This window comes from Zalophus californianus, chromosome 5 (assembly GCF_009762305.2).
Source record: "Zalophus californianus isolate mZalCal1 chromosome 5, mZalCal1.pri.v2, whole genome shotgun sequence".
NCBI lineage: Eukaryota > Metazoa > Chordata > Mammalia > Carnivora > Otariidae > Zalophus > Zalophus californianus.
Window position 1 is genome coordinate 6,727,639 of NC_045599.1, and position 16,223 is coordinate 6,743,861.

General features: G+C 47.7%; 3 protein-coding genes across 28 annotated transcripts in view; 2 read left to right on the forward strand and 1 right to left on the reverse strand.

The window, feature by feature from the left end:
- The window catches only part of ZNF692 (zinc finger protein 692), a 19,878-nt gene extending 18,735 nt beyond the window's left edge, over nucleotides 1-1,143 (forward strand). For all 20 annotated transcript variants that reach the window (XM_027604264.2, XM_027604266.2, XM_027604265.2 and 17 more), the window contains 2 exons: nucleotides 429-528; nucleotides 664-1,143. In XM_027604264.2, coding sequence (XP_027460065.2) covers nucleotides 429-528; nucleotides 664-967 — 404 coding nt within the window. In that variant the 3' untranslated portion in view covers nucleotides 968-1,143. The remainder of the gene's footprint in view (nucleotides 1-428; nucleotides 529-663) is intronic.
- The window catches only part of ZNF672 (zinc finger protein 672), a 14,646-nt gene extending 4,356 nt beyond the window's left edge, over nucleotides 1-10,290 (reverse strand). Inside the window, exons 1-4 of one of the 7 annotated variants that reach the window (XM_027604289.1) lie at nucleotides 8,592-9,056; nucleotides 5,769-5,891; nucleotides 4,948-5,050; nucleotides 2,443-3,572 (exon numbers count right to left, since the gene is read on the reverse strand). In XM_027604289.1, coding sequence (XP_027460090.1) covers nucleotides 2,443-3,466 — 1,024 coding nt within the window. In that variant the 5' untranslated portion in view covers nucleotides 3,467-3,572; nucleotides 4,948-5,050; nucleotides 5,769-5,891; nucleotides 8,592-9,056. The other 6 variants (XM_027604285.1, XM_027604282.1, XM_027604286.1 and 3 more) reach the window with 6 other exon arrangements.
- SH3BP5L (SH3 binding domain protein 5 like) overlaps nucleotides 9,074-16,223 on the forward strand; it is a 24,732-nt gene continuing 17,582 nt past the window's right edge. Inside the window, exon 1 of the mRNA XM_027604291.2 lies at nucleotides 9,074-9,219. The gene's annotated coding sequence lies outside the window, so the exon portion shown is untranslated. The remainder of the gene's footprint in view (nucleotides 9,220-16,223) is intronic.

Below are 16,223 nucleotides of genomic sequence, written 5' to 3' on the forward strand. Positions count from 1 at the left end.
TGGACGTGTAGAAAACAAAGCAGTAGCACGAGTAATGGCTGAGGAGAGGGCCTGGAGTCAGAGATTTGGGGAATGTGGTGGTGTAATGATGGGTTCCCAAGGGGTTGTGAGACAGATGTGTAAAGGATGCCATGAGCCACAGGGATGCCTCGTGTATGGCCTGCCCTGAGACTTGGAGGTAGAGGGGAGAATCCACAGCAGGTCTGTGGCAGGGGAAGCACAGAGGGCAGGTGGTTAGTGCTGGTAGGGAGGCAGGTCAGGGAAAATGGAACAGATTGACAGCCACAGGGCACTGCTGGGGGCTGGGAGGGGTGGGATAAGCAGGTTGAATTTGGGACAGTACTCCTGTGAGGGTTGACAGGTGGGCTGGGCTGAGGAGGGGCCATGGCCTGGGGATGGATGCTGGGGTGACCCCTGTGAACCCGCAGACACCCGGGACTACATCTGTGAGTTCTGTGCCCGGTCTTTCCGCACCAGCAGCAACCTTGTCATCCACCGGCGCATCCACACTGGAGAGAAACCCCTGCAGTGAGTGTGGGGGAGCATGGGTGGGAAGGTAGGGCTGCCAGGGGGACCAGCAAGACACAGCAGAAGGAGGGGGAACCTCTGGGGAAGTCGAGATGGGCTGAAGCCCTGCCCTTCCCTCTGCTGTCCCTGGCTCAGGTGTGAGATCTGCGGGTTCACCTGCCGCCAGAAGGCCTCCCTGAACTGGCACCGGCGTAAGCACGCAGAGACAGCCGCTACTCTGCGCTTCCCCTGTGAGTTTTGCGGCAAGCGCTTTGAGAAGCCAGACAGTGTTGCAGCTCACTGCAGCAAAAGCCATCCAGCCCTGCTCCCAGCCCCACAAGAGTCACCCGGCCCATTGGAGCCCTGTCCCAGCATCTCTGCCTCTGTGACCCCGAGGTCTGGTGATGAGTCCAGGCCCTCTGTGGTTCCTCAGGCTCTGACTGTGCTCCCTCAGCAGTGAGCATTCCTGAGCTCTGAGGAGCCAGACCCTGGAGACTGAAGAGGAGTGAGGAAGAGAAGTGCCAGGTGCCTGGTCCCCAGAAACCAGGGTCACAGGGAGTGCAGGGTGGGGGCAAAACCAAGCCAGGCTACTTTAGTCTTCCTAAAGGACAGAATAAACCCAGTATTTTACATGGACGTGTGTGGGCAGAGTGAGTATTTTGACACCTGAAGCTCAGGAATCCTGATTCCTTCGGAAGTAGGCTCTGCTAGAATATGCCTGAGTGCACCATAGGTGTGGGGCATAGTCCTCTCTCTGGAAATAACATTCTGATGCTCCACTTGGCAATACTCTGCTTTATAGACCCCATGTGGTCTCAGTCTAGGTCCCGAAGTTAATGCCCTGCCCCCCACCCCCCCAGCTGGAGAATATTGCCCTGAGAGGCACTTTGATCTGGACATCATCAGGTCTGTCCATGGGACAGGTGGTGCTTTGCCGAGGGTTCCTGCCCAGCTTCACTCTGGGTAGGCCTTCTCTGCCAGGGAGCAGGCTGGTTGCTTCTGGCAAGAAGTCTTTCACTGAAATGAGCTGTCCCATGATCTCTCTGCCTACAAATTTCCCATCCCTGAGCCCAGGGAGAAAGCAGCAGAGACTCAGGTAGAACCAAGGGGCAAGAAGACCACAAGGCAGGTGGGTTGTCCTTGTGGCCACATCTGTGATCATTACCTGAAGAGGCAGGACAACAAAAGTTTGAGGGAAGGAGAGCTAGAGGAGACTCAGGCTGGAAAGGGGGAATGGGACGAGAGAAGATAGAACACAGGTCGGAAAACAGGAAAACCTCTGAGGGCACAGCAGTAGCAATGGGAACATACCAATACCTGGGCTCCCTTCCCTGTCTAGGAGGTTTTCCTACACCCCAGGGGGAGGGCAGGGAGTTTGGTGGACAGGAAGAGCTGACCAGGGAAGTAGATGTAGGAGCGCGGCAGCCGTCCAGGTGAAGGGCTACCATTGAAGATGTGGAAAGGCGACCGACAGCCACGCTGTCTACATAGACCTCCGTCCGGGAGGTGCCCACCTCCCTGTGGCAATGTATCTGTACTTGCTTAGCCTAATACAGAGAAGCTTCTCAGCAAGTGTCCCTCAACTAGGACACAAAAAGTCCAGCTTTTCCTGTTCTGCCTGCCCAGCAAAGATGAGTGCAGCCCCTACGGTGGCTTGGGTGGCCTGGGTGGCGGCCCGAGCGCGCGTGTGGGCCCGCTGGTGCTGGGAGAGCGAGCGGCTGTGGCTGAAACACTTGCCACACTCCGCACATTCCGCCGGCCGCTCGCCCAGGTGAGTCTTGCGGTGCAGCGCCAGCTTGGAGCCTACACTGAAGGCCTTGCCGCACTCGGGGCACTTGTGGGGCTTGTGCCCAGCGTGGTTGCGTCGGTGCACGTTGAGGTTGGATACGCATGTGAAGCGTTTGCCACACAACTCACAATGGTAGGGCTTCTCACCTGTGTGTGTGCGCCGGTGCTTGGTAAGGTCAGAGCGGTCGCTGAAGCGGCGGCCGCACTCGGCGCACGGGAAGGGCCTCTCACCCGTGTGAATGCGCTGGTGCACCACTAGGTCGGAGCGCTGCCCGAAGCCCTTGCCACACGTGGCGCATGCGTGTGGCCGCTCTCCCTGATGGCTCCGCCTGTGGCGCAACAGGGTGGAACTTTCGCTGAAGCGGCGCCCACAGTCCCCACACGCATAGGGCTTCTCACCCGTGTGCGTTCGCTGATGGCGCACCAGCGTGGCGCTCTCCAAGAAGCCCTTTCCACACTCCGGGCACTTGAAAGGCTTCTCACCTGAGTGCGTCTGCAGGTGTCGTGTTAGTGTGGAGCTCTTGCCAAAACTCTTCCCGCACACACTGCACTGGTGTGTACCCAGAGCGTTGGGCTGATCAGCTGTGGCGTCACCAGTGCTCCGGGCCGCGTGGACGCGTGCGTGGCTCCGCAGCCCTGCGTAGCTGTGGAAGGCCCGTGGGCACTGTGCACAGCGGTGGAGCGGGTCGAGAGGCTGGATAGGTGTCCCCCACGGGTGTGCCCGCGCCTGGTGGAAGCGCAGCGCGCTCTGACGGAAGGCGCGGGCGCACAAGGGACAGCGGCAGGGCTGCTCGGGGGGATGCCGGCGGCGGCGGTGCAGCAGCAGAGCCGAGAGGTGTGTGAAGCTGCGGCCACAGGTGCGGCAAGGGCAGGAGCGGCTGCGCTGTCTGTGTGTGCTCTGGTGCAGGTCAAGGCGGCCACTGTGACGGAAGCTCTGGCCGCACTCGTTGCAGATGTAGAGCGTCTGGCCAGCGTGGGCGCATCGGTGTGCACGGAGGTCGGCTGCCAGTGCGTAGCGCTCACCGCAGTCAAGGCAGCGGTAGCGGCTGTCGCCGCCATGGGCACGCTCGTGGCGCAGCAGCACCGAACTGTAGCGGAAGCTCTTGCCACACTCACTGCACACGTAAGGCCTTCCTGCCGCGGCCGCCACCGTCTCTGATGCAGCGAGCATGGTGAGGGCTAGGCTGGGGGGCGCTCGGGATCCAGGCTGGAGTTTGCCACTCCCACGCCGGGGTCTGCCGCCTCAAACTGCGCGCTGCTTTCAGTTTTCTGAAGGCCTACAAAGGGAGTAGCAGAGGGAAGAAGGGGAGGCCTGGAAAACGGGTCTGCAGGTTCCAGGTTCCTTCTTTTGTGGGGGGGCTCTGCAGCTTTTTCTAGGGTGGGCTGCAGCCAGGTTCACCCTTCACCCTGAGCTCTACACGGAGAAAGTCACTGTAAGCCACAGTAACAGCTGCAACCCCTACACCTTGGGGAATGGAGAGGCAAGCACAGGGCCCCTGTTCCTTGTAATTCCCTAAGCTAGGCCATCTCCTGGATTCCATTCTCCAAGAGGAGGCAAAGCCATAAACTCCTAGAAATATTGGGGGGGGTGTCCTCATGCCACCAGGAAGGGCAGGAGGGATTCAGAGAGGGAGTCTGCTTCCAAAACTCTGCTCGGCAGGGGATGAGGAGTACCCAGCCTGTTTTCTGTCCTTAGATCAGAGGTCTTGGCCTGGAGATGCACTAGGCAACACCAAGGGGGGATGGGCAATGAGAAGGCCCCTGGGCCTAAACCACATCAACACCTTCCTCTGAGACCCTGGTTTCCTAAGTCACCAATGTGAACCCAGCCAGATCTGAGCTGGAAGGACAAGGAGGGCAATGAGATGAAGCATAAACCTGTACAGAAGCAGCAGTCTGGGCAAAAGTCTCAGAAAGGGCTGGGGCCTGGGCAAGGGATGGTTATCTAAGAGACCCCAAAGTATTGCACCTTGGCTCTGGACAGTACCTGATAATCACTCCGCACCAGGACACAGCCTCAAAGTTCTCTGGCCTAGCCTTGAGAAAGCAACTCAGGACCCAGGAAAGGGGCAAAAAGGAACATGAATAATCCACAAAGAATAGTATTAAAAGTTAATGGCATTATCCTAGAAGTGCTTTTCACATTTTCAGGAAACCTGTGGAGAAGGAAGAAGCATTCCTTCCTAATTCTCAGGTCATCCAAGTTCTTTGCAAATATTCTGCAGACTTTTCTCATTGCCCTATCTCCAGGGATCTGAGAACCCAGAGTAGTAGAGAAGCCCCTTTATGGGAATGGGATCTGATCTGCTATCCCCTTTATCTCAAATGTTATCCCTGAATCCTCTTGACAAGTTGGTCCAGGTAGTGGTCTGGGAGCAGGATCAGCCTTTCTGTATAGAACCTCCTGTGGGCCTCATCACTGACTACTCTCCTCAAGGCTAATGGACTGGTCCCAGCTAAATTCAGTGGAGATTAGATATAGTTGCTAAGAGTTATAGGCTGTGTCACTCAACAGGTCAGGGAGAGGGAGCAAACAAAATGGTCAGCAGTAGTTTTCTTATTGGTAGATGGAAACATCATAAATACCCAGAGTTCTGGTTAAAACACCCCATAAATGGGATCCATTGAAAAAAAGCCTTGAAAGCCACAAACCTTCAGGGGTGGGCTCTGGAGTTTTGCTCCTCTCTACACTGGGCAGGAGTGGCCAATACAGGATGTTCTCTTCTCATGCTTTTGGAGCAGGATGTTCTGTACCCTGCAGGGATGAAGTAAGAGGGAAAACATGAATTTACATCGAGCAAAGGGGACAGAGGCAGGGAGAGAAAGAAGGGGAGGAGGGTATTGTTTTAATGGACATTTTCAAATATAAAAAACTAAATAATATCACAAATCACTCCCTCACCTTTAGCATCTATCTACATTTTGCTATTCTGTTTCATCTATCACACTCCTCTCCCACACACTTTCTTTCTCCTTTTTGTTTTTTGTTTGTTTGTTTGTTTGTTTGTTTGGTCTTCAGTATTTTAAATCCCAGACATCTCATTCACAGAGAATGAGTTTAAGCAAAAGCTGCAAGCAGGGGCAGGAACCCCTCTGCAGACCTGAAAGCAGTCTTTAGAGAGATTCTCTCAGTTCTTCCAGAGGGAACTTTTAGCCCAGATACTTGGGCTCTATTCTGGGTTGTCAGTTCAAAAGAATGTTTGCTCTCATGTGAGTCAAACCTTCCCTCAGGACTCAATGTTTGATCCAAATGTCAAAGAGAGCAATGCACATGCTGGTGAGGGTTCCACCTCACTTGAGGGACTCCAGGGACCATGGCACCTCTCAGGCCAAGTTTCTGGGAACCCACCCTCTGCCTCCTAGGGCACGGGCCTAAGGAAGGTAAGACAAATGTACAAACACAAACATGCATACATAAATGGCATATAAACAAAGATACAATTTCTCCCCATTACAGATGTGGTGAGACAGACCCTGATCTAGGGCGCAGGTTTGGTAACTGAGTGCCAGAGTACACCCCTCAAGTCTCTCTTCTGTACCTCACCCCATGCTGGAGTTTGCCCTGGAAGCATAGGGGTCTATGCCTGGGAGGAAATCTGAAAGAAAAAACGTAATAAAATATTACTGTAAAAAAAAAAGGAATAATTTCTAGACTGTCCTAACCACTTTCCCAATTGAGAGTTTTCAAGTTATTATACTACCAAGTTCATTTTAAGTAAAAAAGTAAGTACAGGAGGAAAAAAAATAAGTACAGGAGGGCTTGGAAAGAGGGAAGGCGGTAATTATGTGTGAGTTGGTGAAAAGTCTTAATCGTTCAATACTTCAAAATATTTTAGAAAAAAATAAAATATTTCATACTTTTCAAGCATTTAATACTTACAAATATTTACAAATACTATATATGTAATTAAAAACAGGTACTAAGATAAGCTAATGAAAAGTTAACATTCATAAGTGATTAAAAATAAACTGAGTTTTATATATCACTTTACTTTTGTTTCTTAATAAAGATACTGCAGGTATTTCATACCACATCTAACCATATCTAACATATTACAGATCAAGAGTATGGTAATTAATCAGGATTTAGTACATTAACTAACAATCTAACATGAGAGCAGTTTAGTTCTTTTTCTTCTGAGTTGTGTCCTTCAGTTAGTACAAAGATTTTCTTCCCTGGTTATCTGTTCTGCCAGGCCAGTATTTCTGGGGCAGGATGAAGAGACAAGTGATCATCTTGCAATTCCTCCATTGTGAAGCCAAAGCTGGGTAAAAGTGGTGCAGGAGTGGGGCTGAGGGCTGTCCCAGATGTACTGTGCACTACAGTAGCCATGAGCCATATGTGACTGGGCACTTGAAATGTGGCTGGTCCAAATTGATATGCTGTAAGGGTCAAATACACTCCTAATTTCAAAGAGTATGAAAAAAGAATGCAAAATATCTCATTAATAATGTTTAATGTTGATTATATGTTGAAATGGTAGTATTTTGAATATATTGCGTTAAATGAAATGTATTATTCACATTAATTGCCTACTTTGGGGCCTTTCCATTTATAGTTCCACCTGTAAAGTCCCTTCCCCTCTTCATTCGGGGCTCTGCTCCAATAACCCCTCCTCAGACAAGCTCTGCTGAGCACCTTCCCACCCCACAGCCCCATCCCCTTACTTGGCTTTATTCTGAATAATCAATGAAAGTAACAGGGAATAGTAGTCCCAATCCATTCTAGGAAGGCTTCAGCCCCTTTTCTAGGTAAGGGTGGAGTGTGGAATCTAGAGCACCAGAATGGCTACTCCCGACCTAACAGAAACAAGGTCCAGTACTTCAAAAGAAGTTGCCCGTTTCAGCTTCAGAGCCAGGCTGGCATGTGTCAAGAACTGCTGGAAATAGGAATGACAGCTGCTTTCCATCCCAGGTGCCCAAGCCTGATCATGATCCAAGTACACTCTTTTGGAAGTTTGGCCTTCACCAAGATTTTCCTGTGAACTGGGAAGTGTGGAGAAGATGGGGATGTTGGCAGGGAGAGAACATACATAGTAAGATAGTCTGTTTTCTATGTTCCTTTGACACATGGGCAAAACTGCAACCCAAATGGGGCAGAGCACCCCAGGACTGGGATGTGGGAAGGGACAACACATGGTGTTTTGCACCTTCCCTGGGCCTAGCAAGACGTTGGGCACACAGAGAGCACTCAATGCTTTTTAAAAATGACGTTTTAATCGGGAATACAATTCTTTCAAATATTAGGTTATTGGAGGAGGAGGCCTCTCTTATCCTCCATAGCTATATCTACTGCATATACTGCAAATACTCTGCTTTGGTTTATTGAAATGGAACTGTAACATCCGCACGGGAAGCACAGAGGTAAGTGTCCTAATTCTGGTTCTTCCATTACTAGCCGTGTGACCTTGGACAGGGGACGTCAGGTGTCTGGCACTCCTGCCTGGGAAAACTCAGTAAAGGAAGCTATTAGGATGTTTTATATGAAAAGAAGGTTAGAATATGTATAAGTCTGAGAACTGTGGTTGCTGAGTCTTTAGGTTTTACCCTCTTCAGGACACTTCCTCTGAAGAGGGATCCTGAATACAGGGTCTGACTCCTACCTCTACCTTAAGGATCCTAAACGTTCTGCAAATTTTTTAAGTCCTTCCCCGACCCCCAAAGAACCCTTCTTCACATGGTTAGAGCAGCGTGGGTATTCTGTAGCCCCACGCCACACCCCGGGAGCTTTCGGAGTAATCTGGGAGCCTGGTTACTCAATTTAAGGCTTGTTACCTGGTACTGAACGGGAAAGTGCTCACACCTGAGTAGGTCGCAGCCCAGCCAATCCCGGGCGCCTCAGTCAACTTTCGTCACGAGTTGCTAGGCAGATTCTCCTTGGGCGAAACTTCCCACCCGCGGTCCTACCCCAGGTCCTCGCCCTTGGCGCCAGCACACCAAAAACGTAGTGAGCAGTGGGGGGTCGATTAACGCCGAAGAAGCCTGACATTGCCCTTTTTAAGCCGTCTTAGCCTGGCGATGTCTGCGTCGTGGGGCTGCCGGCCCCGAAGGTCACCGGGGGAAGACGGGGAAGGACAGGCAGAGGGCAAGGCCTGGAAGGAGCAGGCCGCCTGGCGGCCGCGAGCGTCAACTGACCAATCGCACGTTCCGCCGTGCCTCCGCGTCACTTGTCGCCGGGGCGGCGCTCCCGACAGCTGCAGACGCTAACCGCCAGGAGCGAAGGGGAGAAGACGGGCGACAGTTGGGGATCGCTGCCCCGCGCCAACCCTGCCCTCCCAGCCCCTCAGTCCCCTCACCGGTCGCCGACTGGCTCCTTGTACGCCACGCGGTTCCCACTCAGAGGGCTCGCCGACCCCCGCCTCCCAGACTTCGGGACTAGGGCGTTGAAGGGAGGAAGGGGCTGGCGGAGCGCGCGGCCGCCGACTGGGGGGAGCTGGGAAGGCGCCTCGGGATAGGGAGTCACGCTCCAGTCCCGCTTTCCCCGGCTGGCCAGTGGTCGGCCTCATGCGGGCCGCGTCACCGGTTGCTGGGATGACTAGAAGGCGTAATAACTCCCCGCTGACTGTTCAGCGTCGTCAGCCCTGGCCCAAAACGCGGCAAGGGGGCAGGGCTACCACTGGGAGCCAAAAACCGCCTCCCTCTCTGACAAGGCTCCGCCTTCTTCCCATGCTTAACCCATCTCTGCCTTCTCTTTTGTCCGCTCCCCCCGCCCCCGGCTGGTCCCGCCCAATCAGAGGAAAGGGCTCTCTGCGCACGGTCTCAGGCTGCTGTGGCGGAGTTCCGCGTGCTCAGGGTAGTCTTCCAGCTGTTCGCGCACGCCCGCGGGAAAGCGGACGGGAGTTCTCGCTGCTGCTGCCGCCTCCCGGCTAACAGGTTCCTGGCGTGGAGCGATCGCGGGGGCCACCCTCCCAAATCATCCCAGTAGTAAGTTAGTGAGGCCACACTTGAGTGTGGCCTCTTGGGACCCAATACCGCGCTTAATCCTCCCCACAGCTCTGCCAAGGAGGTTCTCGCAAATTAACGACCCGCGCAAGGGCTCACTGCCAGGGTTGGGGATGCTCCTGGTCTGCTTTCCAGCCGCCTCTTCAAGAGCTGCTAGGCAGAGCTCCTTGTCCAAATGTTGAGACTTCAGTGTCTTCCACTGAGATCATAAACGATGCCCTGAAGCAGGAGCACTGCACATCACAGGTGCTCAATGTGTGTTTGCTGACGCACATGTGGCAGTATTGTGTAAGGAGTACAGGGATGGCAGCAGCAGGCAAGGAAGCAAAAAACGGACACAGGATGCAGGCCCGGGGTTGAGGGCCTGAACCAGGAAGGGATGGAGGTGGGAGAAGTAGAAAAGGAAAATGTGCTTGCTGTAAAGTGCCATATGTAGATAAGGTAATGTTATGCAGAAGGTGACTAGTTAAGAATAATTACAAAGCCTTTCAGGCCTGAGAAATGGATTAATTAGGACATTTCTGGACTCACTGTTCAGCATGGGACACTGACACAATTGGCCAATTTCGAGGAGTGACTAGGATAGTGATAAATTATTACATAATCGAAGGGGCTGGGGATATTTAACCTGCAAAAGAGAAACATGTCCATGATTGTACACAAAATTTGACAAACTGTCATATGAAAGAGGTCTGGATTAGACACCTTTCTTTTGTGTAGCTATGGAGGAAAGAACTCAGTGGAGAGAAAATGCAGGGGGGGTGGATTTTTGTTTTCTGTGGGAGTCATTACAGAGGGGGATAACAATCAGAACAGGAATACTGAGTTTAGTGAAAGAAAGAAGGTCAAGATGAAGTTATGTGCATATCTGTCAACTTGAAAATCTCTGACCCGGATGGTTGCCTTTCAGTACAAACTTTGTTGTCCTTTCAGGCCACAAGAGGCATAAGATGCCGTCTGTATTTACAATCATTTATTTTTATTTTATTATGTTAGTCACAATACAATAATACATCATTAGTTTTTGATGTGGTGATCCACAATTCATTGTTTTCGTATAACACCCAGTGCTCCATGCAGTACATGCCCTCCTGAATACCCATCACAGGGCTCACCCATCCCCCCAACCCCCTCCCCTCTAAAACCCTCAGTTTGTTTCTCAGAGTCCATAGTGTCTCATGGTTCATCTCTCCCTCCAATTCCCCCCCCTTCATTTTTCCCATCCTTCTCCTAATGTCCTGCATGCTATTCCTTATGTTCTGCAAATAAGTGAAACCATATGATAATTGACTTTCTCTGCTTGACTTATTTCACTTAGCATAATCTCCTCCAGTCCCATCCATGTTGATGGGAAAGTTGGGTATTCATCCTTTCTGATGGCTGAGTAATATTCCATTGTATATATGGCCTAAATCTTCCTTATCCATTCATCTGTTGAAGGGCATCTTGGCTCTTTCCACAGTTTGGCTATTGCAGACATTGCTGCTATGAACATTGGGGTGCATATGGCCCTTTTTAAAAAAGATTTATTCATTTGAGAGAGAGAGAGCACACCTGTAGAGGGAGAGAATCCCAAGCACACTCTGCCTTGAACACAGAGCCTAACATGGGGCTCGATCCCAGGCCCCCGAGATCACGACCTGAGCTGAAACCAAGACTTGGACAATTAACCTACTGAGCCACACAGGCACCGCAAGACATGTGAGGTTTTGGATCCCATGTGAGGAAATGGTCAGTGCCCAATGCTTGCGTAAGTCCAGTAATGCCATGGCAACATCAGTCCATTGGGTTTGACCAGAGGGCACTGTTAGTGGTTTAGAGAGAGACAGAAAAGGGGAGTAAAAGTACTGAATATTTATTCATTGGGGGCATGTGGCACATAGTACATGCTTTACATTGCAGTTGAGGGGAAAATGAAAGGTAAGTAAGCAAAATTAAGGGTATAGACCACTATTTCAATCCATTGTTTGAAATGTGAGCCTGATCAAATAAAATTTGGAAGGCTTGCTGTTACAGTGTTATAAAGACTGAGAACAGTTTCAATTTCATTTAGTTCCTGTATTACTAAATACAATGTTTCTATTCAAGTATTCCAATTTCAGTCCCATTTGTAATAAAAACACTGGCCTCTAGAACATGATAGCTTCTTTTTTTTTTAAAGATTTTATTTATTTATTTGAGAGAGAGAATGAGAGAGAGAGAGCATGAGAGGGAGGAGGGTCAGAGGGAGAAGCAGACTCCCTGCTCAGCAGGCAGCCCGATGCGGGACTCAATCCCAGGACTCCAGGATCATGACCTGAGCCAAAGGCAGTTGCTTAACCAACTGAGACACCCAGGTGCCCCGAACATGAAAGCTTCTATTCCTTCCCAAATAACTCCACAGATGTCAACTGGCAGTTTTCCAATAGTAGAAAGAGCCAAGTACAGAAAAGTGAAATCTAACAATCTAGAATGAGAACAGGAAAGAATAGACAACATAACAAACTTCTGAATTGCAGATTTTATTTTTTTAAGCAATGAGGATTTTTATTAATTTCAAGTTGCAAACATATTGTAAAGCCAAATCAAAATGGTTTTCAGAATATAAGAAAAAAACAACTTACAAATTGCATCAATAACACAATGATGTGACACAGAGGATTAAATGTCTTTTAAATATATTTTTTCAAATTTTTTATTTAAATTCCAGTTAACATATAGTGTAATATTGGTTTCGGGACTCAAATTTAGTGATTCATCACTTACATATAATACCCAGTGCTTGTCATTACAAGTGCCTTCCTTAATACCCAACACCCATTTAGCCCCCTGCCCCCATCCCTCCATCAACAGTTTGTTCTCTATAGTTGAGTCTCTTATGGTTTGTTTCCCTCTATTTTTCTCCTTCCCCTTGTTCATCTGTTTTGTTTCTTAAGTTCCACGAGTGAAATCATGTGGTATTTGTCTTTCTGTAACTGACTTGTTTCACTTAGCATCATACACTCTAGTTCCATCCTTCTCATTGCAAATGGCAAGATTTCATTCTTTCTGATGGCTGAGTAATATTCTATTTTGTGTGTGTGTACACCACATCTTTATCCATTCATCAGTTGATGGACATTTGGGCTTTTTCCATATTTTGGTTATTGTGGATAGTGCTGCTATAAAGATTGGGGGTGCATGTGCCCCTTTGAATCTGTGTTTTTATATCTTTTGTGTAAATACCTAATAGTGCAATTGCTGGGTCATAGGGTAGCTCTATTTTTAACTTTTTGAGGAAACTCCGTACTGTTTTCCAGAGTGGCTGTACCAATTTGCAGTATAAGAGGGTTCCCCTTTCTCTGCATCCTTGTCAACATGTTGTTTCCTGTGTTGTCAATTTGAGCCATTCTGACAGGTGTGAAATATCTCATCGTGGTTTTGATTTGTATTTCCCTGATGATTAGTGTTGTTGAGCATCTTTTCATGTGCCCGTTAGCCATCTGGATGTCTTTGGAAAAATGTCTAGTCATGTCTTCTGCCCATTTCTTAACTGGATTATTTGGTTTTCGGGTATTGAGTTTGTTAAGTTCTTTCTAGATTTTGGATCCTAACGTTTTATCAGATATGTCATTTGCAAATACCTTCTCCCATTCCATAGGCTGCCTTTTAGTTTTATTTACTGTTTCATTCACTGTGCAGAAGCTTTTTATCTTGGTGAAGTCCTGATAGTCCATTTTTGCTTTTGTTTCCCTTGCCTCCAGAGACGTGTCTAGTAAGAAGTTGTGAGGGTGCCTGGGTGGCTCAATTAAGCGTCTGCCTTTGGCTCAGGTCATGATCTCAGGGTCCTAGGACTGAGCCCCACATCGGGCTCCCTGCTCACAGGAAACCTGCTTCTCGCTCTCTTCCCTGCTTGTGCTCTCTCTCTTGCTATCTCTCTCTCTCTCAAATAAAATCTTAAAAAAAATAGTAAGAAGTTGCTATGGCTCAGGTCAAAGAGATTGCTGCCTCTAGGATTTTGATGTTTCATTTAAATCTTTCATCCATTTTGGATTTATTTTTGTGTATGGTGTAAGAAAGTGGTCCAGTTTTCCCAACACCATTTGTTGAAGAGATTGTCTTTTTTCCATTGGATATTGTTTTCTACTTTGTCTAAGATTAGTTGACCATACAGTTGTGGGTCCTTTTCTGGGTTTTCTATTCTGTTCCATTGATCTATGTGTGTGTTTTTGTGCTAGTACTATAATTTCTTGATGACTACAGCTTTATACTATAGCTTGTGAAGTCTGGAATGGCCATGCGTTCAGCTTTGCTTTTTTTCAAGATTGCTTTGGTATTCGGGGTGTTTTCTGGCTTCATACAAATTTTAGGATTGTTTGTTCTAGCTTTGTGAAAAATGCTGGTGGTATTTTGAGAGGGATTGCTTTAAATGTGTAGTTTGCTTTGGGTAGTAGAGACTAAACGTCTTTTAATTTAAACAGCACTCAGAGGGATGCAAACCATAGGAGAGTCTTAACTATAGAGAACAAACTGAGGGTTGATGGAGTGGAGGGGGGTGCTGGGGATGGACTAAATGAATGATGGGTATTAAGGAGGGCCCTTGTGTTGAGTACTCGCTGTTTATATGTAAGTGATGAACCACTGAATTCTACTCCTGAAACCAGTATTACAGTCTATTTTAGCTAACTAGAATTTAAATACAAAATTGAAAAATAGAAACAGCACTCTTAATAGGAAATGATTGGAAGTTGTGCAGCTTAAATTCTGCAGCCAACTTAAAGTCTCGGGCACTGATTCAATCAAAGAATGCTACTTATTTTTACATTTATGTAGTAAACTAATTGTGGAAAGCTCTAGTAAACTAGATACAGATGAACTGGATAAACTTGGTGTAGCACAAAACTAGAGTATTTGTCGAGGGATAAAGATGACCGACATTTAAAATACAAGCTTTTTCCTAATCTTTAATGATGTCTTAGTCCTTAGTGATGAAATTTCTTAGTCTTTTTCTCACCCCCTGAAATTTCTTAGTCCTTACTGCTTTTATTTTTTTAAAGTTATGCCAAACACATGAAAAAATGCTCAACATCACTCGGCATTAGGGCAATACAAATCTAAACCACGATACCACCTCACACCAGCCAGAACGGCTAAAATTAACAATTCAGCAAACAACAGATGTTGATGAGAATGTGGAGAAAGGGGAACCCTCTTACACTATTGGTGGGAATGCAAACAGGTGCAGCCACTCTGGAAAATGGTATGGAGGTTCTTTAAAAGTTAAAAATAGAGCTACCCTATGACCAAGTAATTGCACTACTAGGTATTTATCCAAAGGATACATAGTGTTTCAAGAGGGCACATGCACCCCAATGTTTATAGCAGCAGTGTCGACTGTAGCTAAAATATGAGCCCAGATGTCCATCGACAGATGAATGGATAAAGATGTGGTCTATATACATAGTGTAATATTAGCCATCAAAAAGGAACAAAATCTTGCCATTTGCAACAATATGGATGGAACTAGAGGGTATTATGCTAAGCGAGATAAGGCAGTCCGAGAAAGACAAATAGCATGATTTCACTCATATGTGAAATTTAAGAAACAAAACAGATCAACATAGGGGAAGGGAAGGAAAAATAAAATAAGATGAAAATAGGGAGGCAAACCATAAGAGATGCTAAACTCTAGGAAACAAACAGGGTTGCTGGAGGGTGGTGGGTGGGGGGAAGGGGTAATTGGCTGATGGGCATTAAGGAGGGCACTTGATGTAATGAGCACTGGGTGTTATATGCAACTGATGAATCACTAAATTCTACCCTTGAAACTATTAATACAGTATATGTTAATTTGAATTTAAATAAATTAAAAAAGTTATGTCAGATAAAAATTATATTCAAAACTCACATGTAGGAATCACTGGTTCACAAAATAAGGTTTGGAAAATGAGCTTAAAATTATGAGGCATAACTTTTAGGGGAAAATTAAAGTAAAATACATGATAAGGATAAAATCAGATTTTATGACTGAAACCACTTTAAAGGCACTTTAGGAGCAGTCGTATAAGTAATACTAATATCACATGCAAACTTGTAGCATCTTTAGAAAATCCTTTGATTTCGGTTCCTTTCACAGATTTTGAGGCATTTAAAATTTAAGTAGGTACATTTAAACTTAACATGTGTTACTAAAAATATTTTGTTTTTACTTTTTTTAAGATTTTATTTATCTGACAGAAAGAGCGAGAGAAAGCACAAGCAGGGGGAGCAGCAGAGGGAGAGGGAGAAGCAGATTCCCCGCGGAGTGGGGAGCCCGATGTGGGGCTCGATCCCAGGACCCTGAGATCATGACCTGAGCCAAAGGCAGATGTTTAACTGATGAGCCACCCAGGTGCCCCTAAAGATATTTTAAATAATGTTAAATACTTTTCTGTATAAAGCTTAATTGAGACAGTATATTATTGTGCCTAACGGCCTGGACTGTCTGAGTTCAAAAGACTGGTGCCATGACTTACCAGCAGTATGATCTTGGGCAAGTTATTTAATCTCTAGTCCTTATATTTTTTCAATTTAAAAATAGAGGTACAGGGGCGCCTGGGTGGCTCAGTCGTTAAGCGTCTGCCTTTGGCTCAGGTCCTGATCCCAGGGTCCTGGGATCGAGCCTCGCATCGGGCTCCCTGCTCTGCGGGAAGCCTGCTTCTCCCTCTCCCACTCCCCCTGCTTGTGTTCCCTCTCTCACTGTGTCTCTGTCAAATAAATAAATAAAATCTTAACAAAAAAAAAGAGGTACAATATACTTGTTAGTTGTCATGAGGAACAATGATATAAACCCACTCAGAACAGTACCTGGTAGGGGCGCCTGGGTGGCTCAATTCCATAACTTCATATGGAATAGAAAAGGGTCTGCCTGGGGCGCCTGGGTGGCTCAGTCATTAAGCATCTGCCATCGGGCTCCCTGCTCGTCAGGAAGCCTCCTTCTCCTCCCACTCCCCCTGCTTGTGTTCCCTCTCTGGCTGTGTCTCTGTCAA